This window comes from Sturnira hondurensis, unplaced genomic scaffold (assembly GCF_014824575.4).
Source record: "Sturnira hondurensis isolate 20B ecotype Veracruz unplaced genomic scaffold, ASM1482457v3 Scaffold0018728, whole genome shotgun sequence".
NCBI lineage: Eukaryota > Metazoa > Chordata > Mammalia > Chiroptera > Phyllostomidae > Sturnira > Sturnira hondurensis.
In genome coordinates, this window is record NW_028091359.1 from 9,046,479 (window position 1) to 9,064,434 (window position 17,956).

A 17,956-nucleotide genomic window follows, 5' to 3' on the forward strand; every position below is an offset into this window, starting at 1 on the left:
GTGAGCAGACATGAATAAGCACGGAGAAGCTCAGTGAGAACTGAACAGAAGTGCAGCGGCAGAAAAGGACAGGGACTTTTGTGTCACCAAAGCCTGGTCCTGCCTCTTCCTAGAATGACCTTGAGGCTCGGGCCAGGTGCCACTGACACATACACAATCTCCTGTGAGCTGCCAGCCACTGCACCCGACACACATGCTTATGCCCAATTTGCATAATGAGAAGAGCAAGGACAGGGCATGGCCTTCGGAGAAGTACTTTAACCCCCCTGAGCCTCAGTTTACCTATCATGGAAAATGGGGATACCGACAACTACCTCATTGTGCTGTAGGAATGAAGTGTAGTAACGTCCAGCTGCAGAGCGGGTGTCCATTAACGGCAGCTGTCTTCATTATTAGTGTTTATGAAGACCAGAGACCCGGTGGAGGAGAGGTCTCCAGTGGGTAACCAGAAACAACCAGCTTTTCATGCCAGAGCAAATCCCTCTGGAACCTCCCAGAAGCAAGGGCACAACACCCACGTCACGCTGTTGCGTTAGACGCCACCACTGTTGTGCCTTGGCATGTCTGCAATGTCTGGGATCATCCAGGAATGGGACCTGGAGTCCTGCCGAAGCTTGTCTGTGGTCTCTCCATGCACAAACTAAGCACAAACCGTCCTTTGAATGTTCAGGCAGGCCTGGCCTTGGGGGCTTCTGCTGGCTTGGGGCAGGGTGAGGAGCCTGGAGCTGGGCACTTTGGCTATTCCTGGTGGGCTGAGTGGGGGCCTGGGTTTTCTTCCTGGGATGTGGGGAGCTAAGAGCACATGGAGGGGGACAACCTGTGCCCCAGTCCCTTCTGGCGTCCCGAGCGCAGAGCCCCTGGGGTGCAGTGCTAACCAGCCAGGTGCTGCAGATGAGCCTGGCAAGGAAGTGGGGCAGCTGTGACTCAGAGGGTCCCAGGGGAACCGGACCCCCATCACCTAGTCACTGGAACTTACAACGTTGGTCCGAAAGCACTCTGTTCTAAAGAAAATTGAAAACGCATTATAGGGAACTTCTATGGGAACGGGCCCTTGAATGAAATCTGTGCATCCAATCGATCCAGCTGTCTGTTTCAATAGTCTTTCTCTTGACATTTGTTTCAGGAGGAATATTCCTCAGAGCTGTTTTTATCATGGTGGTGATGAGTTTGGAAAGCTCCTCCTTTGTAATGTCTTCTCCCGCCGGTGACCAAGAAGGCGTAGAAGGGCCTGGTGCTTAGGCAACTGGGGGGACCATTGTACAGAAACAAAGTACAAAACCATAAATGCAAATGTAGGCATGAGAATGACTATTTAGACCGAGAAAAGATGTCCACGAGTTACTAGTGCCTTGAAGATTTCGGTCACTCTCTTCTGAGGTTTGATACTTATGTGGCAACACCCCGCCTGTTCTCCCCGCCAGCTTCCCTCCCCACCCAACAGTGCTCTGCACCTACAGGGAAGGCAGAGACCCTGGGCTAGAGCTTTGTCAGTTTCATGGAAAACATGCCCGTGAATTGTGCAATTAATAACCCGGAAATACCTACTGAGTCCCCCGTGTGTCACTTTCAGGCCCTTTATTTGGGGAAAGTAGGGGCTTTATCTCCCGGACCTTCTTGGTTCTCCTGAGTACGAGAACGTCATAACAGCACTGAGTGGATGTGACTGAGGCCAACGAGGACATGGGCTTCCGGAAATGCTTTTTCCATTCACCCTTCGGATGGACTTGATTTCTGAGACCAAGCACTGAACTCCTGCGGGGGGCATGCGCTCACTACAGACTTCTGTGGAACGACCAGCTCTCCCCCAATTGCCCCTTCACAGACCGGTTAACTCACCGTCAGAATCCCGTGGCTCATCCTGAACAGGCCACGGAATGCTGACAAAGTCTCCTTGTCACTCTATCCCACGGGCTCAAAGGGCATGTCTCTGATGTCGTCTGCCCCCTCATCCCTTTTTACGCCTGTGCCCTGGAGGCTGAGGGCAGCCCACGGCAGCTGTGAGGCAACGTTAGGGAGCCAGAGCTGAAGCCATCTGGCAGACACTGAAGTGAGCTCCCTAACTGCTCCTCAGTTCACTTCCCCAGACAGAAATAGTCACCCCTCTGCCTCTTCACACTGCAGCTCTGGGCCGAGGCTCCCCTCTGACCCCCCAGGCTCCATTCCCCCGTCCCCACCCCAGGGAGAGGGGCCTAACAGCCCCCAAAATGCAACCAGGAGGTGTAATCCAGGCAGGGAGAGCATTACTGTAGACAGCGGTCAGACACTTGGAGGGTATCACAGAAGACGTTAGCTACGGTGCAGCTGGGGACTTGGGGATAGTGACCCCAAATGTGATCATTTCTTTTCACGGTCTTAGCAAAGTGGCTATGCTTGCCCTTTGCAGACTTGCTTCATACTGGATGACCTAACAGAATGAGCTGGATGCCTATCACAAGCTGGGAGGGGCATTCGAGGACCTGGGACTATGATCTCAGTGAGACACCTGCTTCTCTATCTTCAGAACAACTTCCAGACCAATCGCTGAAGATGTGAGTGGAGTGGACACCCTGGAGGAGAAGGCAAGAATGACCCCTGGCCGAAGGGATCCCCAGAATCAAGGCAGGACACTAGTAGATGCCTTCTAGCTGGGCCAAGTTGCCCAGATTCTATTCCTGGGCATAGAGCTAAGCACCCGAAACCACTAACAAACATCGCTGGTTGCATGCACATAAATTTGGAAAGAGCTGTGAACGGCAGGCCCTCTTGGAGGGTCTTAGTTACCTAATGGCAGTAAAGGCTCTGAGAAGTCCTGCAGTCAGAGAGCATTTGAAAACTTCCTTTCCACAGCACCTGTCAACATACCTTAGATTCTGTGTCGCACACAGTACTTTTGGGAAACACTAAACATTAACACTGGACCGAGAGTCCCCTCAACAGAACCCTGGTGTGAGGATCCACAGAGTACAGGTCCCAGGGCTGCAGGCTGTTTCCCCTCCCAGGACAGCCGCCTCCCTAGTGTAGACCAGAGGTTCTCAACTCGGAGCAGCTTTGCCCCTCGGGGCTCACAATATCGAGAGGCAGTTTTGTGTCACAGTCAGTGGGGGTAGTGCTCAGCGATGCTGCTGAACACCTTCCCATGCACGGGAGAGCCCGGCGCAACAGAAAATTATCTGGCCCCAGGTGTCAGCAGTGCTGAGGCTGAGAAACCGGGGCTGGAGCCACAGACAGATGAGCGAATAAAGCACTTAATGCTCTGAGGGTGACCTGGAAATGCCTATGATGGATTCTGGACTCTGCAATTTAATGGTTTCCATAGATAGCACGAGAGCCCTCCTCGGGGCCTCCTAAGCTCTTTCTGTACCTTCAGCACAGCAAAAACTGTAAATGCAGCTTAACTGTTTAAAACAACAAATGTGCGTCACACTCACTTGTCGTCAGACCAACCCTACAAGCATATTGATAAAATGCAAACACGTGCTAATTGCAAATGATGTGATACTGATCCACTTAAATGTCATAATTTTGGTTCTTTTCAATTCTCCAACTGTATGTCCTAAGATAAACATGTTTCACATGTGCACACACATCACATATATACACATTACACATACCACACACAACATATATATACATTACACACATATACCCCACACATTATATACTGTACACGCCACACACACCACACATATGCACACACGTTGCACACACCACACATGCATTACACCCACCACATAGATACACACCACACACATTTCACACACCACCTACATACATATTGCACACACCACACATACACACACACTCTGTCAGCAAACGACACTGGCAAGTGTGTGTCCCCTTTCTCGTGTACTATTTTCCCGAGTGCAGAAAGCGGCAGCACTCAGGGTGGGTCAAGAAAAAGGAGGAGCTTTATGGTTCTCGCCTGGGGCCCCCTAGTAATCAAGGGTTTGGCAGAATATATGTATTTTTAGAAGTGCTTGAACTTTGTCTTGCTGCCTGTCACGCAGGCACGAGAATTTGAAGGAGACCTGTGTGTAGAGGGATCGGAGTGCATGGGCTGCAATGGGGGGTTGGGCTGGGGATCCTATTTTCATGGTTCATAAGCCCATTTCCTGGTGGCCCACCCACAGATTAAATTCTTTCAGGTCCTTGGCCTGTGAGTTAGTGCTAATTTGCATGGTATGATTTTTCCCTCTGATTTACAAACTGAATGATTGCAGATCTTGGCCCATTTTCCTCCTCGGCCCTGAGCAGTCAGCCACAGAGCAGGGTGATTTATGGAGACATTAATGGGTGTTTTGTTCTTATGGAATTTCATATACCCCTGTTCTAAGAAGGGAGCAGGTGTTCGCGTCTCACTGTCTCAGAGCGTATTTACGACCCCGGACCGAGCAGATGTTTAGATGGGTTACCCTGCTCCTTCTCTGGCTTTGATTTTTTATTCCTGGAAAGCCAATGTGCTAGACTGGGGTGTGACAGACAGTAGGACGCGCCCGTAGAAGCACAGAGTTTGGGGAAAGCAAGCAGATACTCCAAGGTTAGGTGCAGAGTTGGTTGGGGGTCATGTGTCTGTCCTGGAGGTGAGCCAGGGTCGGGGGTAGTGGCTGTGCACTGTGCAAATAACCCTAATCCTGGGCCCGAGGTTGGCATGGAAACAACGCCACCCTCCTGCAGGAGGCCAGGTGATGGAATGTGGAGAGAGGGTCCTCTTGGGTTGTTCTTCTACCTAATGCCCTAAAGATATCCCCCCAACACTAGGGAATTTGGGGGAAGGCGCTCCGGTGACTATTAGGGTTGAATTTCTACCCTGCCTCGCGGAAAAGGGGCTTAAGTGCCATTTGGTTTAATTTTAGAAAAAAAAAATCAATGTAACATTTCTCTCACACTTGGGTTTGTGAAGTGAAGTCAGGTCCTGCTAGAGTAACGACTTCATCCTGAAGTCTCAGTGGCTTAACACACCAAGGCTTCTCTCACTCGTGCTGGCTGTCAAATGAAGGTGGGGATTCCACTGAGTGACTCAGGGACCCGGCTCCATGGACGCACCAGCATCCCAGAACATGGCCTTCACGGTCATCAAGGCAAGGAAAGGAAGGCACTGGGGAAGTACCGGGTCTTAAATGCTTTGGCCAGGAAGTGATGTCGATCACTTCCATACACGCTGTTGACTACAGCGAGTCACGTGGCCGCACCCCGCAGCAGCGTCCTGGGGCACGTGGGATTCAGCGCCTCTGCCACAGCCTCGTGGTCCTTATTTACTGTAGGATGTGTCTTTTTATTTAATGCAATTAATAGCCTGTATTTGTGCAGAGCTCATTACAGACGCCTTTTGGGGATTCTTTCCATGTATTATCTTACTGGAGTCCCCTCTAGTCCTGTGAATAGATCACCCCTCGGATCCACAGGGGAGGAAATGAAGGTCCGCACAGCGGAGGTGACAACATAATAAGCGCAAAGGAGGAACTAACAGTCACAGTTTCCGCAGAGGCTGCTGAGAACGCGATGCTTCGTCAAAGATTTATTCAGACCACAGATGGAACCTCCCTGAAGACCAGGGTGGTGGTGCCATGGCCACACCAAGGTGCCAGTGCGATTTCGCCAAATGGGCTGATTTCCCAACCCAGACTCATTTCCTTCCTGGTTGAAATACAATCACTTCCTCCCCTCAGAACTGCTTTCACGCTATGTTGCAAGAGACCACTTGTGTTTCCTCTGGGCTAACTGAGTCCCAACCCCGTCCTGACCTCACAGAGTCACTGCTCTGGCGTAGGGATTGAGTGAGACCTATCCAGAGAGTGGCCTGAGGGTCCAGGCCACTCTCTGGACAGAAGGGATGCAAAGAGAGACAGAGAGCCAGTGTTTCACCTTTTGACCTCAAAAATCATCTCCTGAAGAAGGGGGAGCTTAAAGGCTAGCCATAAACAGATTAAAAAGAGAACAAATGAAGAGCTAAGCACATGGCCCCAGGAGGGGACTGAGGCTGTCTTGTCTGAGAGTCAGGGAGGCCGAGGAGGAGACTTGACGAGGAGGCCTGAGGCCTTCGGAAGCTGGGAGGACCACCCGGGAGGAGGGGGCCATTTCAGAGGTGCTTTTGTCTCTGTGGGTCTGCTCAGGCTGCCATAACAGAAACAACAGGCTGAGGGGCTTAAACGACAGACATTTGTTTCTCACAACACTGGAGGCTGGAAGTCCAAGATCAAGGTATGGCAGCACTGAAGCCTCTCTCTTTGGCGTGCAGGTGGCTGCCTTCTCACTCTGTCCTCAGATGGCATACACGTCCCCGGTGTCTCTCCTTCTTATAAGGACACCACCCTTATGACCTCATTTAATTTTAATTACCTCTCCAAAAATCCTATCTCCAAATATAGTCACAATCGGAGGTGTGGGTTTAAATGGTTGGTTTAAAAAATCGTCACACTAGAAATCTGTTATGAGTGAATTTGTTTTTAAAGAGTCTTATTAAAACTCCAGAACAGTAGCTACAGGAGTCAGATACTGTGGCAGGCGTAAGTTGAAAAATTTTCCAGCAGGTCACAGCAGGTCACAGCAGTGCTGTGCACCCACCCAGGTTTTGGGGAAACTGCTGTTCCACACACTGATCCACGTGGCTGAGTGGAGAACTGAATGGTGAGTTTCCAATGCCTCCACTTCCCTGGTGTCAGTGATTAGTTGATCTACCTCAAAGCTGGGCCAATCACGGCCTTCTACAGCCTGGCTGTGTTCCCAGACATGGCCTATCAGCATCTTTGTAAAGGGTCTTTCTTCTGGGAAATTGGAGAAGCCCTTTGATCGCTGTGGTCCCAGGGCTGCTGGGATTTGAAACCGCAGGAGGGATTAAGACAGGGAGATGAACTAAGAGGAGAGTAGAGACAGCTGCCTTGACTGAGTTTCAGTTTCTTGAATCTCTACATTTCCTTCCTGCTTGTGTTAGTTTGAGCTGGGTTTTGCCACTTGATACCAAAGTATCCTGATGATGTAGGCAATGCTTTGCAAAAATAATGAAAATAAACATATGCACAGAAAGCAAAATTTAAGGAAAATATAGACCTTATCACTTGAACTAAGTGAGGTCCAATGTCCCCATTTAAAAAAAAAACCCTACAATGAAACAATGGGGCTTGAATTGCTTATGGAATAGTGGTTGGTGAACCTGACTTTCTCTAGTATCTCTGAACACTCAGAGTACAGAATGTGTAAATAAGCAGCTACTGGTTGCGCATAATTCTTAACTCAGTGAAAAAATGAGCTGAGTTGCATGTGCAGACAAATACACCTTCCCTAATAGGATTTGTAACTATGCAGCCATGGAAGAAAAGGAGCCAGAGATATAAAAATCCCGTTTGAGTGAACCTGAGACCCCACAGGACACTTGAGCTGGCCAGGAGAGACCCTGTGTCCCTCCCTCTGGACCCCATTCTGGTCAGCAGCAGTATCAGTATTGACTCACCACCCCCTGAATTTGACCCAGGCATTGACTGCTGAAGGCAAGTCTCCTATGGGAGAGTTGCGCCTGACTTCCCAGGCTAAACAGCTGATTTTCTTCTACCAGGAGAGCTCTTTTCTAACCCATCAACCTTGCCCAATTTTTCAAAAATCCCATCCTTTCCCAGGTCACCCTGTATTTTATGGTCCAGCTTCTCCGTCCATGTGCCCCTGTGCCAATGCCCCTTAAGGCTTCTCTTGTACTTTCTATATTTTGCTGAATTTTATTACAGGTTCCTGGCTGTTTGGGAATTACAGTCCTCTACTATTTTCTATTTCCTGTGGCTCCCCAAATGTATGTGGTTTATTACTAGTGAACCCAATAAAAGAGGCCATTTGCTGCTTCTTAACTTTGCCTCTTGCTCAAGCCAAGTTCTGTTGGCTGTCTCCAGGCCCTGGCCTCAAGGTCAGCCTCTAGGGAGGGCAGCCAGCATCTGCAAGGCACTCCGACTCGGTTCTGTCCTGATTTCACATTCCCACCACAGGACATCCTGCCAGGTGACAGGCCACAGAAAGGACTGAGCCTCCCCCCAACCCCACTCTACGGTTTTCATTAGATTCTCACGTGTGTGCCTGCCCGTAATAACAGGCACGCAGATGCTCCCTGCCTGGTGATTTCTGCTCCACCACCACTGTGGCTTTTTAGAAAGCTCTCCCCACTCGGCTTTCAGCAGTCCATGAGCGAGCCGGCTCCAGCAGAAGCCTCCGGCTTAATGAATAATCACAAGGAAAACACAGGCCAGCACCTGCCCCCCGGGCAGGGCAGGGATTGCGTTGGTGAAGTCGGGGTCTCCGTGTCGCCCACTCTTCTTCAGCATGAGCCCCGGTGGCAGCTCTTTCTCCGCAAGCCCAGGGAAGCCAAGGACATTTCCTTTTGTTGGCAAACAGCACCTTCTCAGCTTTCCTTTGGGGAGTTTTGTTTTTAATTGATTTTATTTAGACTACTCCAATGGGGAGAAAACCCCAGATTAAAAATTTTAGAATGTTTCAGGAAGGTGATTTTGCCTCACATGTTCATAGGGAGTAGTAGACAAGTTATAGGTAGGGTGATTTTATAGTGGAATTGTTCTTGTTCAAGGTTTTTGCTATAGGAGATAATAGACCATTGACTGACAGCTAGCCCACCCCCCCGAATCCTGAAGTCATCTGTTCCCAATAGTTTGTTCCACAGACACTTGCTTCAGCGCTTCCCAATGGGACAGCACGAGACAGATGTGTCAGTACGACCACATGCAAGCCGGGGGCTTTTCATGCCAGGAGCAAGTGGCTATTTATTGTCACCTGAGGCTCCAGATAGCTGCTATGAAGCTGGACAGTGCGTGGTCATAAAAAGCAATGTGGTATTTTATGGAGAGGGTGCGTCCGTCAGGGTAGGGGCTGGGGCAGGGTGGGGGTAGTCTGAAAAACCTCTCCAGAAAAGGAAAGAAAAGTGAGGACCTGTGGACATCAGAGTTGCCTGGTGGTGGAGCCGCTGGTTAGAGCGTGGATTCTGGAGCCAGACCCTCTGGATACAAAGCCTGCCTGTGGTTTGCTTGCTGCCTGACATTAGGAGGTGAATTATATAACCTCCTCCCTAGTTTCCTCTATAAAATGAAGTAAATAGCCGTACTGTATCTGTTTTCTATTGCTGTGTAACAACTCACCCCAAACCTAGTGGCTTAAAACCACACCCATGTATTAGCTCACAGAGTTGCGGGTCAGAAGTTCTCGTGTGGCCAGGTTCTCTGTGCAGGGCCGAAGGCTGAAGGGAAGCTGGCGGGAGGCTTGGGGGTGGGGGAGAAGTCTGCACATTTCTATTGTTTGCAGAATTCCTTTCCTTGTGGTTGTAGGACTGAGGTCCCTGCTTCCTTGCTCACCACCCTTGCAGTGTGGCCGCCTCTGTCTTCCAGTCAGCAAATCCTTACCACACTTTAAATCTTTCCCTTCCTCTTCTTCCATCAGCAGGAGGAAACTCTGCTTGTCAAGGGCTCCTGTGACTAGACCAAGCACACCTGGATAACGCTCCTACCGCCAGGTCAGCTGCGCTTTATGGCAGTATCTGGATCAGCGTTTGATTGAATACTCAGGGGACCAGCTTGGAATTCTGTCTCCCCCACACACCTGCTTCTGGGGCAGTTGTGAGGCCCTGGTTGGGTAGTGTAGGTCAAGTACTTAGCACATATCTGGTATGTTTCAAGTAGAGATTTGTATGCAAAGAATTAGCCAGTTGCGTTCCCAGGACTGATAAGGATTTGGTTGGGGTGAAAGGAGAGGGTTAGGGGTTGGAAACAATGGGACAGTTGAGGGGCTTGGCTGGGGCACTTCATTTTGGTGTATTTGGAAACAGGAAGTGCCTGTCCCTCTTGGGTGAACAGCATGATCTCTGGTTTTGCTGTGGTAATGGCAGTGAGGGTGGGCTTTGGAATGATGGACAAGCGGCTTCTGGATCCGCTCTCTCAGAAACCATCTGCTCAGAGACTTTGCTTTTCAGGAGAGTGAAGACGTTCCCTCCAGCTATGCATCCGGGGATTCAGAAACCACTAAAACAGCAGCTTTCCCCCAAACCAGCCAGTAAAGATCTAACTGGGGGAAGTGGGAAAGAGGAGTCAGGATTCCCACTGCCTCTGCTAACCACACACAGGTCCTGGCAGAGGCCCATCTGAAATTGAGGAAGGCCATTTCCTGTCTCAGCCTGGCACCCCTGGCAGAAGAATCAGACAATGGTCCAAGACCCCGCTGACCCCGGGGAAAGGCTGACCCCTGAGTAACATCTGGGCTTTGATCCGCTCTGCGGGTTGAACTGCCCGCTCCCAGTAAATCTATGTTCCGAATGGTCTGGGGCCAGCATGAAACAAGCAGGGAAAAGATGAAAAAAAATAAAATAAAATGGGGCCGAGGGGAGAATGAGGGGGTGAGACTAAAAAGATTGTATTTGTCATTCCAAAGAAGCTCTTCTTTCAAAAATGCCTCCACTAGAAAATTCTCATTTCCAGCTGGGTGTTTTTTCCTCCCCGCCCCCCGGGCTCTTTCTCCCCCGTCTCCTCTATCTGCCTCTGCTTCCGGATCTTCTCAAAGCTCCCCCGGAGAAAAACTTGGGCCAGTGTACTCCCCGTGAACAACTGTCATTTTTGAAAAGCCGCCCAGTCTCTTTGCTGCGATTTTCAAAGACCGACTCAGGGTTAGACTTTCTTTCAGTGGGAGCGAAGAGAGAACAGCAGGGGGGGAAGTCAGGGGCTGCCGATGGTAAGAAAAACAGACACATAACACGGACGCTCCTGGCAAATGCTGGCTTTGCAATTGCAGGGAAATATAACGTTCCTGATACCCGAGGAAGATGTCAAGAAAGCAAAGCAGAGAGAGGAGGAAGCTCATGTTTGCGTTGTCGCTGCTGGAGTTTCGACGTCAGCGGGGCATGACCCGGTTTGACCTTGCCTGTCAAGACCAGAGGGATCCGGAGGTGCCAACCAAAGATGGGTGAACAAAACCGGCCGAGCTGGCCAGTTTTGATACGTCCAAGGACAAATGTCTTCTGATTCAGGCACCTCGTGGGCAGGGAAGAAATCTAAAGGTCAGCCTCTGAGGTGCAAAGGTAGCAACAACTTGGGTGGTTACCTGTGCTCTGGGCAGGCCCTGCCTCACATCATCACTCTGAAAGGAGCAGGCTTGGTCCGGCTGGTCGGTTTACAGCCTGAAACAGTGAAGACCACGCGCCCCGTGCTCACTGTTCTCTCTCTCGCCTCTGCACTATTCAAGACAGGTGTCACCGTATCTGATGGAGCCTGGTGCCGGCTCACTCACGGTGATCAGTGGTTGATGACTTGACAGAAACATTTCCCCTGATTACGTTTGAACCTGGACCATGCCACATTTAGCTACATTTTGAGGAAGAAACAGAGGAAAGGAGGGGAGGGCAGCGGGTTGAGGACGAAGGCAGAGAGCCTGAGTGTGGGACAGCACACGGATAGCCCACCCCACCCATGACGTGTCTTTCACACTTTACCTTCACTGATTATTGACACCCAGTGAGCAAACATTGACTGAGTACCTAAAACATTAAAAACAATCTGTAAGCTCCATCTTCCATGGTGTGAAATCCAAAAGGAATGACCAGGGGGAAAAGGTGGGCCATTACCTATCTCCCACTGGTAATGAGCTGAAGTTACCGAAAGATAATTTCCAGTTTCAGCTTCATACCATCACTTATTAGAATGATGGTAAAAAAAAAAAATCACTCAGACTAATGGTCTCTCCTGCCAGTGGTGAAAAATGCTGATCTGGCTTATTTTACTACCTGCGCCTCTTTTGGTTTGGCAGACGGTTTGCTGATAGGATTATTTTGGAAAGCGGTTAATGTTAGGTAATTATTGGCATGGTAGCATCCACATATGCCTACCAATCCCTGTGGTTTAAATACTGGCTGGGCTGTGGCTACAAACAAGGACAGTTTGTGCAAAAGATACACAATAAGCAAGGCCCTTCACTGTTTCTTCCTTTGCTGCCCGTTCTAATTACTTGTCTACTCTGAGAGCTGGAGCCTTCAGGGGCCCTGCACGTGACAGCAGGCATGTGGGTGTCCTCAGTGCTTCAGGCAACGAGCAACGGTCTCTCACAATAGAGCTCCAGGGTGATTCCGATTCACGCTGGCTGATGAGTCTTCCACGTCCCACGTGTAATCTCGCTCACCGTACGTACAATGCACATGCTTACTAGTGGCATCCTGGGGACGTCCACAATACGTTTTGGGTGCAGGGAGAATGTTCCCCGCCCCTGCGTCCTGCCTCACCGCTACAGCCTGCAGATCTCACGTATTCGAAGGAAGTGATGACTACATATCACAGCTGCCCCGCTCAACCAACCTCGCCAAACCGCTCTGTTCCTTCTTCACACAGCAAGGTCACCGGCCTCCCCACTGATCTTCGGCTAAGTGACCAAGACAATTTCTGATCAGGAAATGTTTTTGTGACACATCCCGGTGTAGAAACAGAGCCCAATATCGACGGTCAAACAGATGGTTGAGAAAGAGTTTTTGCTTTTCTGCTAAAATACTCCTCTGGGACTTCGTTCAGGACCAGAGGACTGTGGGGAAGTTTAAGGCCACAGCGACGAAAGCTGGCCAAGTGAAAGCTGATCTACACTCACAAAAGCAAGTGACTCTGCCCACAGCCCCTCATTCTTAAACCTTCAACAGGCAAAAATTTTAAGCGCAAAATTGCCTAGTTCACTGACCCAGACTCCCCCCCCCATTACAGATGCAAATAAGGGTAATGTTGGAAGTGACAATGTCTGAGAAGCAATCACAAGTTGTCTTCTTTTTTTTTTCTGCACACAATTAATGATAGAATTGAGAACCATTTCTTTTTTTTTTTTCCTAATAGAAAATCATCAGCCATAGAGCTGCAATTGAAATTCACCAGAGTGATGTCAGCCAATAACTCTCTCTTTAATTTCTGGAGGTTTGTCTCCCCCAGGCAGTCTCAGCGCTCCAGAATAATGAGCAAACAGTTATACTGGTCGAGCACTCAGATTTATGGTCTCCCGTGCTCCCGAGGGACTTTTTCCCCCGATGACATCTCATTCTGAAATCTCTTGTATTAAGAAAATTGATGGGTGTGGCACCAAAGTGAACTCTGGATGTGAGTGATATTTAGTGAAGTACAAGTCTGTACTTCAAAACAGAGCCCTAACTCACACAGCAGCTTTCTGCCGCTAGCTGGGGATCTTAGCATTGACCACCTCATCTTCTCCAACACTACTCTTCCCCCTGCCCTTTTCCAAAAACATCCTTCTTAACTGCATCCTAAATATGTTTGGTATCTTTTCCTTCTACATGCTACTTTGGTTTTAAAAGCTCCCAGGTAGATTTTTATTTCTTCTGTGAAAGCATCAAGATCCTTGTCAACCCAACTACCTTCCCGGCATCACACTCGACAGAAACCGACAAATCAGGTTTTAAATAAAACAGAGGTGACCTTGTCAGGGAACGGAAGGTTGCCTTTCTGCCCTGGGCTGACCTCTCACCGGGGCAGAGAAATAAGTAAAGGGAAATAGCTGGGTTTTCAGGGAGTAGCCTTGCTTTCTGGAAGGCGCCCAGGTCCGCCCAAAGAGCGGAGTGTCGAATTCGAACCAGTCTTGGAGTTACTGTTTGGAAACCTCATTCCGGAAAGCCGAAGTCCAACAGTGGCTTCCCGCGTCAGGGCAAAAGAAAGAGGGCGGAAATGGCCCTGGGACAGAAGTTGGGCTAAGCAGTGAATAAGGAGCTTAAGGGGGAGAGGCTGGGAAGATTTCTTGGCTACGCTGCTCCACAGAAACTTTTTCTTGCACTGAGCCCTGTCTACTTGGAGCTGACCTCAGAGGTCCACAACAGGGAACCTCTGGTATTGTCTGGGTACCGAGTGCACTCCGAGCCCAAGGAGTGCACAATCCCTGGATTGTGAGCTGGGCAACGCTGCCAGGGCCAGGCGCCAGGCGAGGGGCAGGGCCAGGGCCGGGCGAAGGGCAAGCGGGGGTGCAGGGCTGCCGGTCTCCCCCCGCCCCACAGGCGCTCCCCCTCTTGGCGGATGGGGTCCTTACCTGTTCCAGCGGGCCACCTTCCTCCGGTAATACCGCAGCGCCTCCGGGCCAGCCAGCAGCACGTCTTCCGGCCCAAGGACGAGCGGCTCCTCTGGGACGTTGTACAGCGGGTGGGCGAAGAGGGCCTGCAGCTTGGAACCGGGGCCACTGCGGACGCCGCGGTCCAGCTCAGTCCTCTGCCGGGCTCGGGAAAAGTTGCGCGCCGCCGTGTGGGGGTCCGAGGGGGCTGCGGCAGAGTCCAGGTCCGGGGAGGAGGCGCGGCGGGCGCACTGGCAGCCCGGTGGGCGCTCCCGGGGCCGCAGCTGGCGCTGCACCTGGGGCCAGAGGTGGAAGTAGAGGTCGGCGGACAGAAGCGAGCCCAGCAGCAGCAGGATCAGCAGGCGGTCCCGGCGCAGACCGGGCATGGCCCCTCCGGGCGCTCGGGTGACTCCGGGGACCCGGGGGTCTCTGAGCGCAGAGGGCCGCCTGCACTCCAGCCGGCCGCGGTCACTGCGGTCAATAGGGCTGGAATGCTCACCACGTGAGATAGCTCCGCTTTTGAAGGGTGTTGCTCTTGAACTTGGGGACCGGGTGCAGGGAGCGCAGGGGCTGGATGTGTCCGTGGGCGTCCCTGCCCTGCGCGTAATGGAGACCAGAGGATGGTGTCTCCCAGGTCCCTGGATCTCGCACCTTCCCCACCCCGGCGCCTGCCCACCCGGGAGCGCTGGGCAGGTGAAGGGCTGGGGGTGCTAGTCTGGCTGTCCCCGCGAGCGGACGGGCGGCGGCGGGGCCCCAGCGGGCAGGAGCGCGGGTACCGGCAGTGGCAGCGCTCGCCTTTGGGAGGAGCGAGACAGCTGTGGAGCCTGGAGTGTCTCTTCAGAGGATGCGGTCGCTCTGAAGCTGCTGTGACTGTTCCGGGGCTCCTTCTGTGGGCGGCAGGGACGCCCGTGCCCCCAGCTCCTCCCGACTCCTAGAGGTCTGCGCGCCCGACTCCTAGAGGCCGAGGTAGCGCCGGCTCCCCCGCCTGGCCGGGCGCCGGCACCTCCGCCCACTCCCAGCTGGCACCTGCCTCTGGCGCAGCTCGCCAGCCAACTCCAATTTCTCGCCGGCTCTGCCCTTCCACCTTGTCACCTATCCTCTCCTCGCGCCTGCCCCCCTCAGCCCAGGTCTCCCGCTTTCCCTGCCTAAGCGGTTTGGGGGACTCAAGTGGTGTGTGTGAAAAACCTTTGATATTTTCTTTCTTTCTTCTTTTCTTTTCCTTCTTTCCTCCCTCCCTCCCTTCCTTTCTTAATTTTTAAAGAACAAAGACTCTCCCGAAAGCCTTTCTCCTGTGAGATTGGTCAGGTGTGTGTGCGTGTGTGTTTTGTCTTTTTTCTGTTTATTCCCACGGGACACACACTAGATCCATAACAACCACATGTCATGTGGGGAGCACAGAATGGGCACTGAGGAAACACCCACTTAGTGCATGTGTTTGACCTTTACAAATAAGGCACCAGTTTTACCTAGAATCCTGGTGATTTCCTGTCTGGACGGAGTTTGATTCCAACTGGGCCTGTGCTTCACAAAGAGGAAGTTTTTGGTCCACCCAAAGAGGGAGGGCCCCTTGGTGACCCCACTCTGAACTATGTAGCGGGGCGGGAAAGTAGTCCCTGCAAATGAATCACCAGAGGACACATGGTAGTCTCTCCTGGTCTCCTGTGAAGTAACTTCTACCCCCTACCCCATTCTCCTTTTGAGAAAGAGGGAAGGGGAAGTGTGAGCCCAGCCCTGGACTCCTGGTTCTTTTAATTAATGACTTGGTAGGAGAATGAAGGCTCCGTCTGAGGGGCTTGGTGGCCCCACCCTCCTGCATGTTCAGGAAGACATATCTTTGCCTTGAGCTGCTTGTCCAGGTGGCAAAGCTTCCCATGTGTGTTCGTCCCACTCTTTCCCTCCTTCCCTGGCTGCAGGCAAGACCCTCAGACACTCTTGCACTGATGCGTTCAGTTCAGAGTTCTTCCCTCCTTGGGTTCAGCACTACCCTCACACACATTCCTGTGGCCTTTGCCAGCCCCTCATTGGTAAAGGAAGGCAGTAACAGAACTTTCTCCATAGGGTTATTGTGTGGCTTAAATGAGTTAAAGTGTGTAACTTGCTTAGAACAACCAGCCCGAGAACAGTGTGAAATGTGTTTGCTAGAAATATGCCTACTTCTTGGTTTCTGTAGTACACTGAAGTGGGACAGACGGTTCATGAGTGGAACAAAAATGGCGAAGTTTGGGAAAGGAAGATACCAGGAAGGGACCCTTTTTCAGGAGCACATTGTGGCCTGACTGCCAAGTCCAAGTGCAAAAGCCCAAGATAATAGGACTGCCAGCCGCTCCATTCAGCTGGGTACAGTGAAGGGCATCTTCAGGGTTTCTTGAACCACTTTCTTCTTTTTATCCGGAATTAAGTTTTAACTGGTCTCTAGTATCTTTTCAGCTTCTGATATGTCTTGGCCCGTGGATGAGGAAGTCAGGCACTGAACTAGGTGGCAAATGGATTTACATTGTCCTGGACTGGCAAAGGACATGGGTGTGAAGCCATCACAAGTCTTGTGACTTCTATTAACCCCATCCCTGGGGTCATGCTCCCCGAGTGGACTCTATCATCTGGCCTCAATTCAGGAAAAAAAAATGTTCTTCCCATGTTCCCTGCCCTCTAAAGGTCAAGGGCAAGACTGTATGTGGAAGTCAGATATTAAGTGTGAGTGCGGCTGGGGTGGGAGAGGAAATACTAGAGGCAGGATGGGCCAGCCAGATGCCACACTCCTCAAGGTTTGTTTCAATCTCTCCTTTTCCCTCTGTCCCTGCTCCGACTCCCCATATCCTGGCCCCTGGCTTCTCTGCCGGCCCCATGCTCACACCCTGGTTATTCCTGGTGGCTGTTTCCTAGGACCTGTCATTCTGCTTCAAGCTTCCCATTGCAAATTTGTCCCCCCTTTCCATTTCTCTTGCTGTTGAATGTCCCCAGGGCCTCATTTCTTTCTTAGACTCTTGCAAAGAGGCTCCTAACTGGCCTCACATACAACATGCCTCCCGCCTACCAGTATCTTTTATGATTGTCAGAGAAACAAAACCGCTCTGTACCTATGAGGCAATTAAGAAAAAATACCAGGTAGGTCACCGCGCTGATTAAGGATCTGTGGCAGGCAGGCTTTCGTGTGTTCTCAAAATGGCCCATTTCCGTCCCCACCCTGTGTTCTTGTATAATCGGGATGCTTGCCTGAGTGACCTTTGCAGCATGCAGGTACAACCATCATGTTCTCAAGGCTGAAAAGTCATCATAACTTCTCATTGCCTCTGGATTAGTCACTCTCGATGTGACTTTCCACGGTTTGGCCTTTGTCTGCTTTTCCAGCCTCATCTCCCACACATCCTTTATTCGACCCCCCAGCATCCTCCCTATGATTCTCCCTGTACTTCCCTGAGTGCTTTATATTATCACAGTTGTGCCTTTAGCTGAAAGCTCTTTCCTATTTCCCCACCTGGGGAATGTCCATGATCTACACAAACATTAGCCACTTGTCCCATTTTCTCTGACACTCAGTGTGATGTGTGGTCATGGACCCTCACAGCTGTTTGCAGGCCCTCCTGTCAAAGCATTGACTGTGTTGTGATTAGTTATTTGTATGCGTTATGGGTTGATTTATATCCCCCCAAAATGTGATGTTGAAATCCTAACTCTTAAAACAGAATGTGATTTTATTTTGAAATAAGATTGTGGCAGATGTCTTTAGTAAAGATGGGGACATACTGCAGGAGAGTGAGCCCTAAATCAAATATGACTGGTTGTGGGGGGGACTTTGTGGGCAAAGTTGATCCATCCATCTGCCATGGATGAAAGTGAAACTACCAAGACATGATCTGCTTGGGGAGGAGAGGTGGCCAATCTCTCAAAGGAGAAGGGCCAAGAGCCCCCTGCTCAAGGGGCTTTTATTGGGTTT

The 17,956-nt window shown here is 51.0% G+C and overlaps 1 protein-coding gene across 1 annotated transcript in view; it reads right to left on the reverse strand.

The window, feature by feature from the left end:
• The window catches only part of FAM20A (FAM20A golgi associated secretory pathway pseudokinase), a 34,339-nt gene extending 19,283 nt beyond the window's left edge, over nt 1-15,056 (reverse strand). The window contains exon 1 of the mRNA XM_037070080.1: nt 14,008-15,056. Coding sequence (XP_036925975.1) covers nt 14,008-14,411 — 404 coding nt within the window. The 5' untranslated portion in view covers nt 14,412-15,056. The remainder of the gene's footprint in view (nt 1-14,007) is intronic.
• Nucleotides 15,057-17,956: the final 2,900 nt, after the last annotated feature.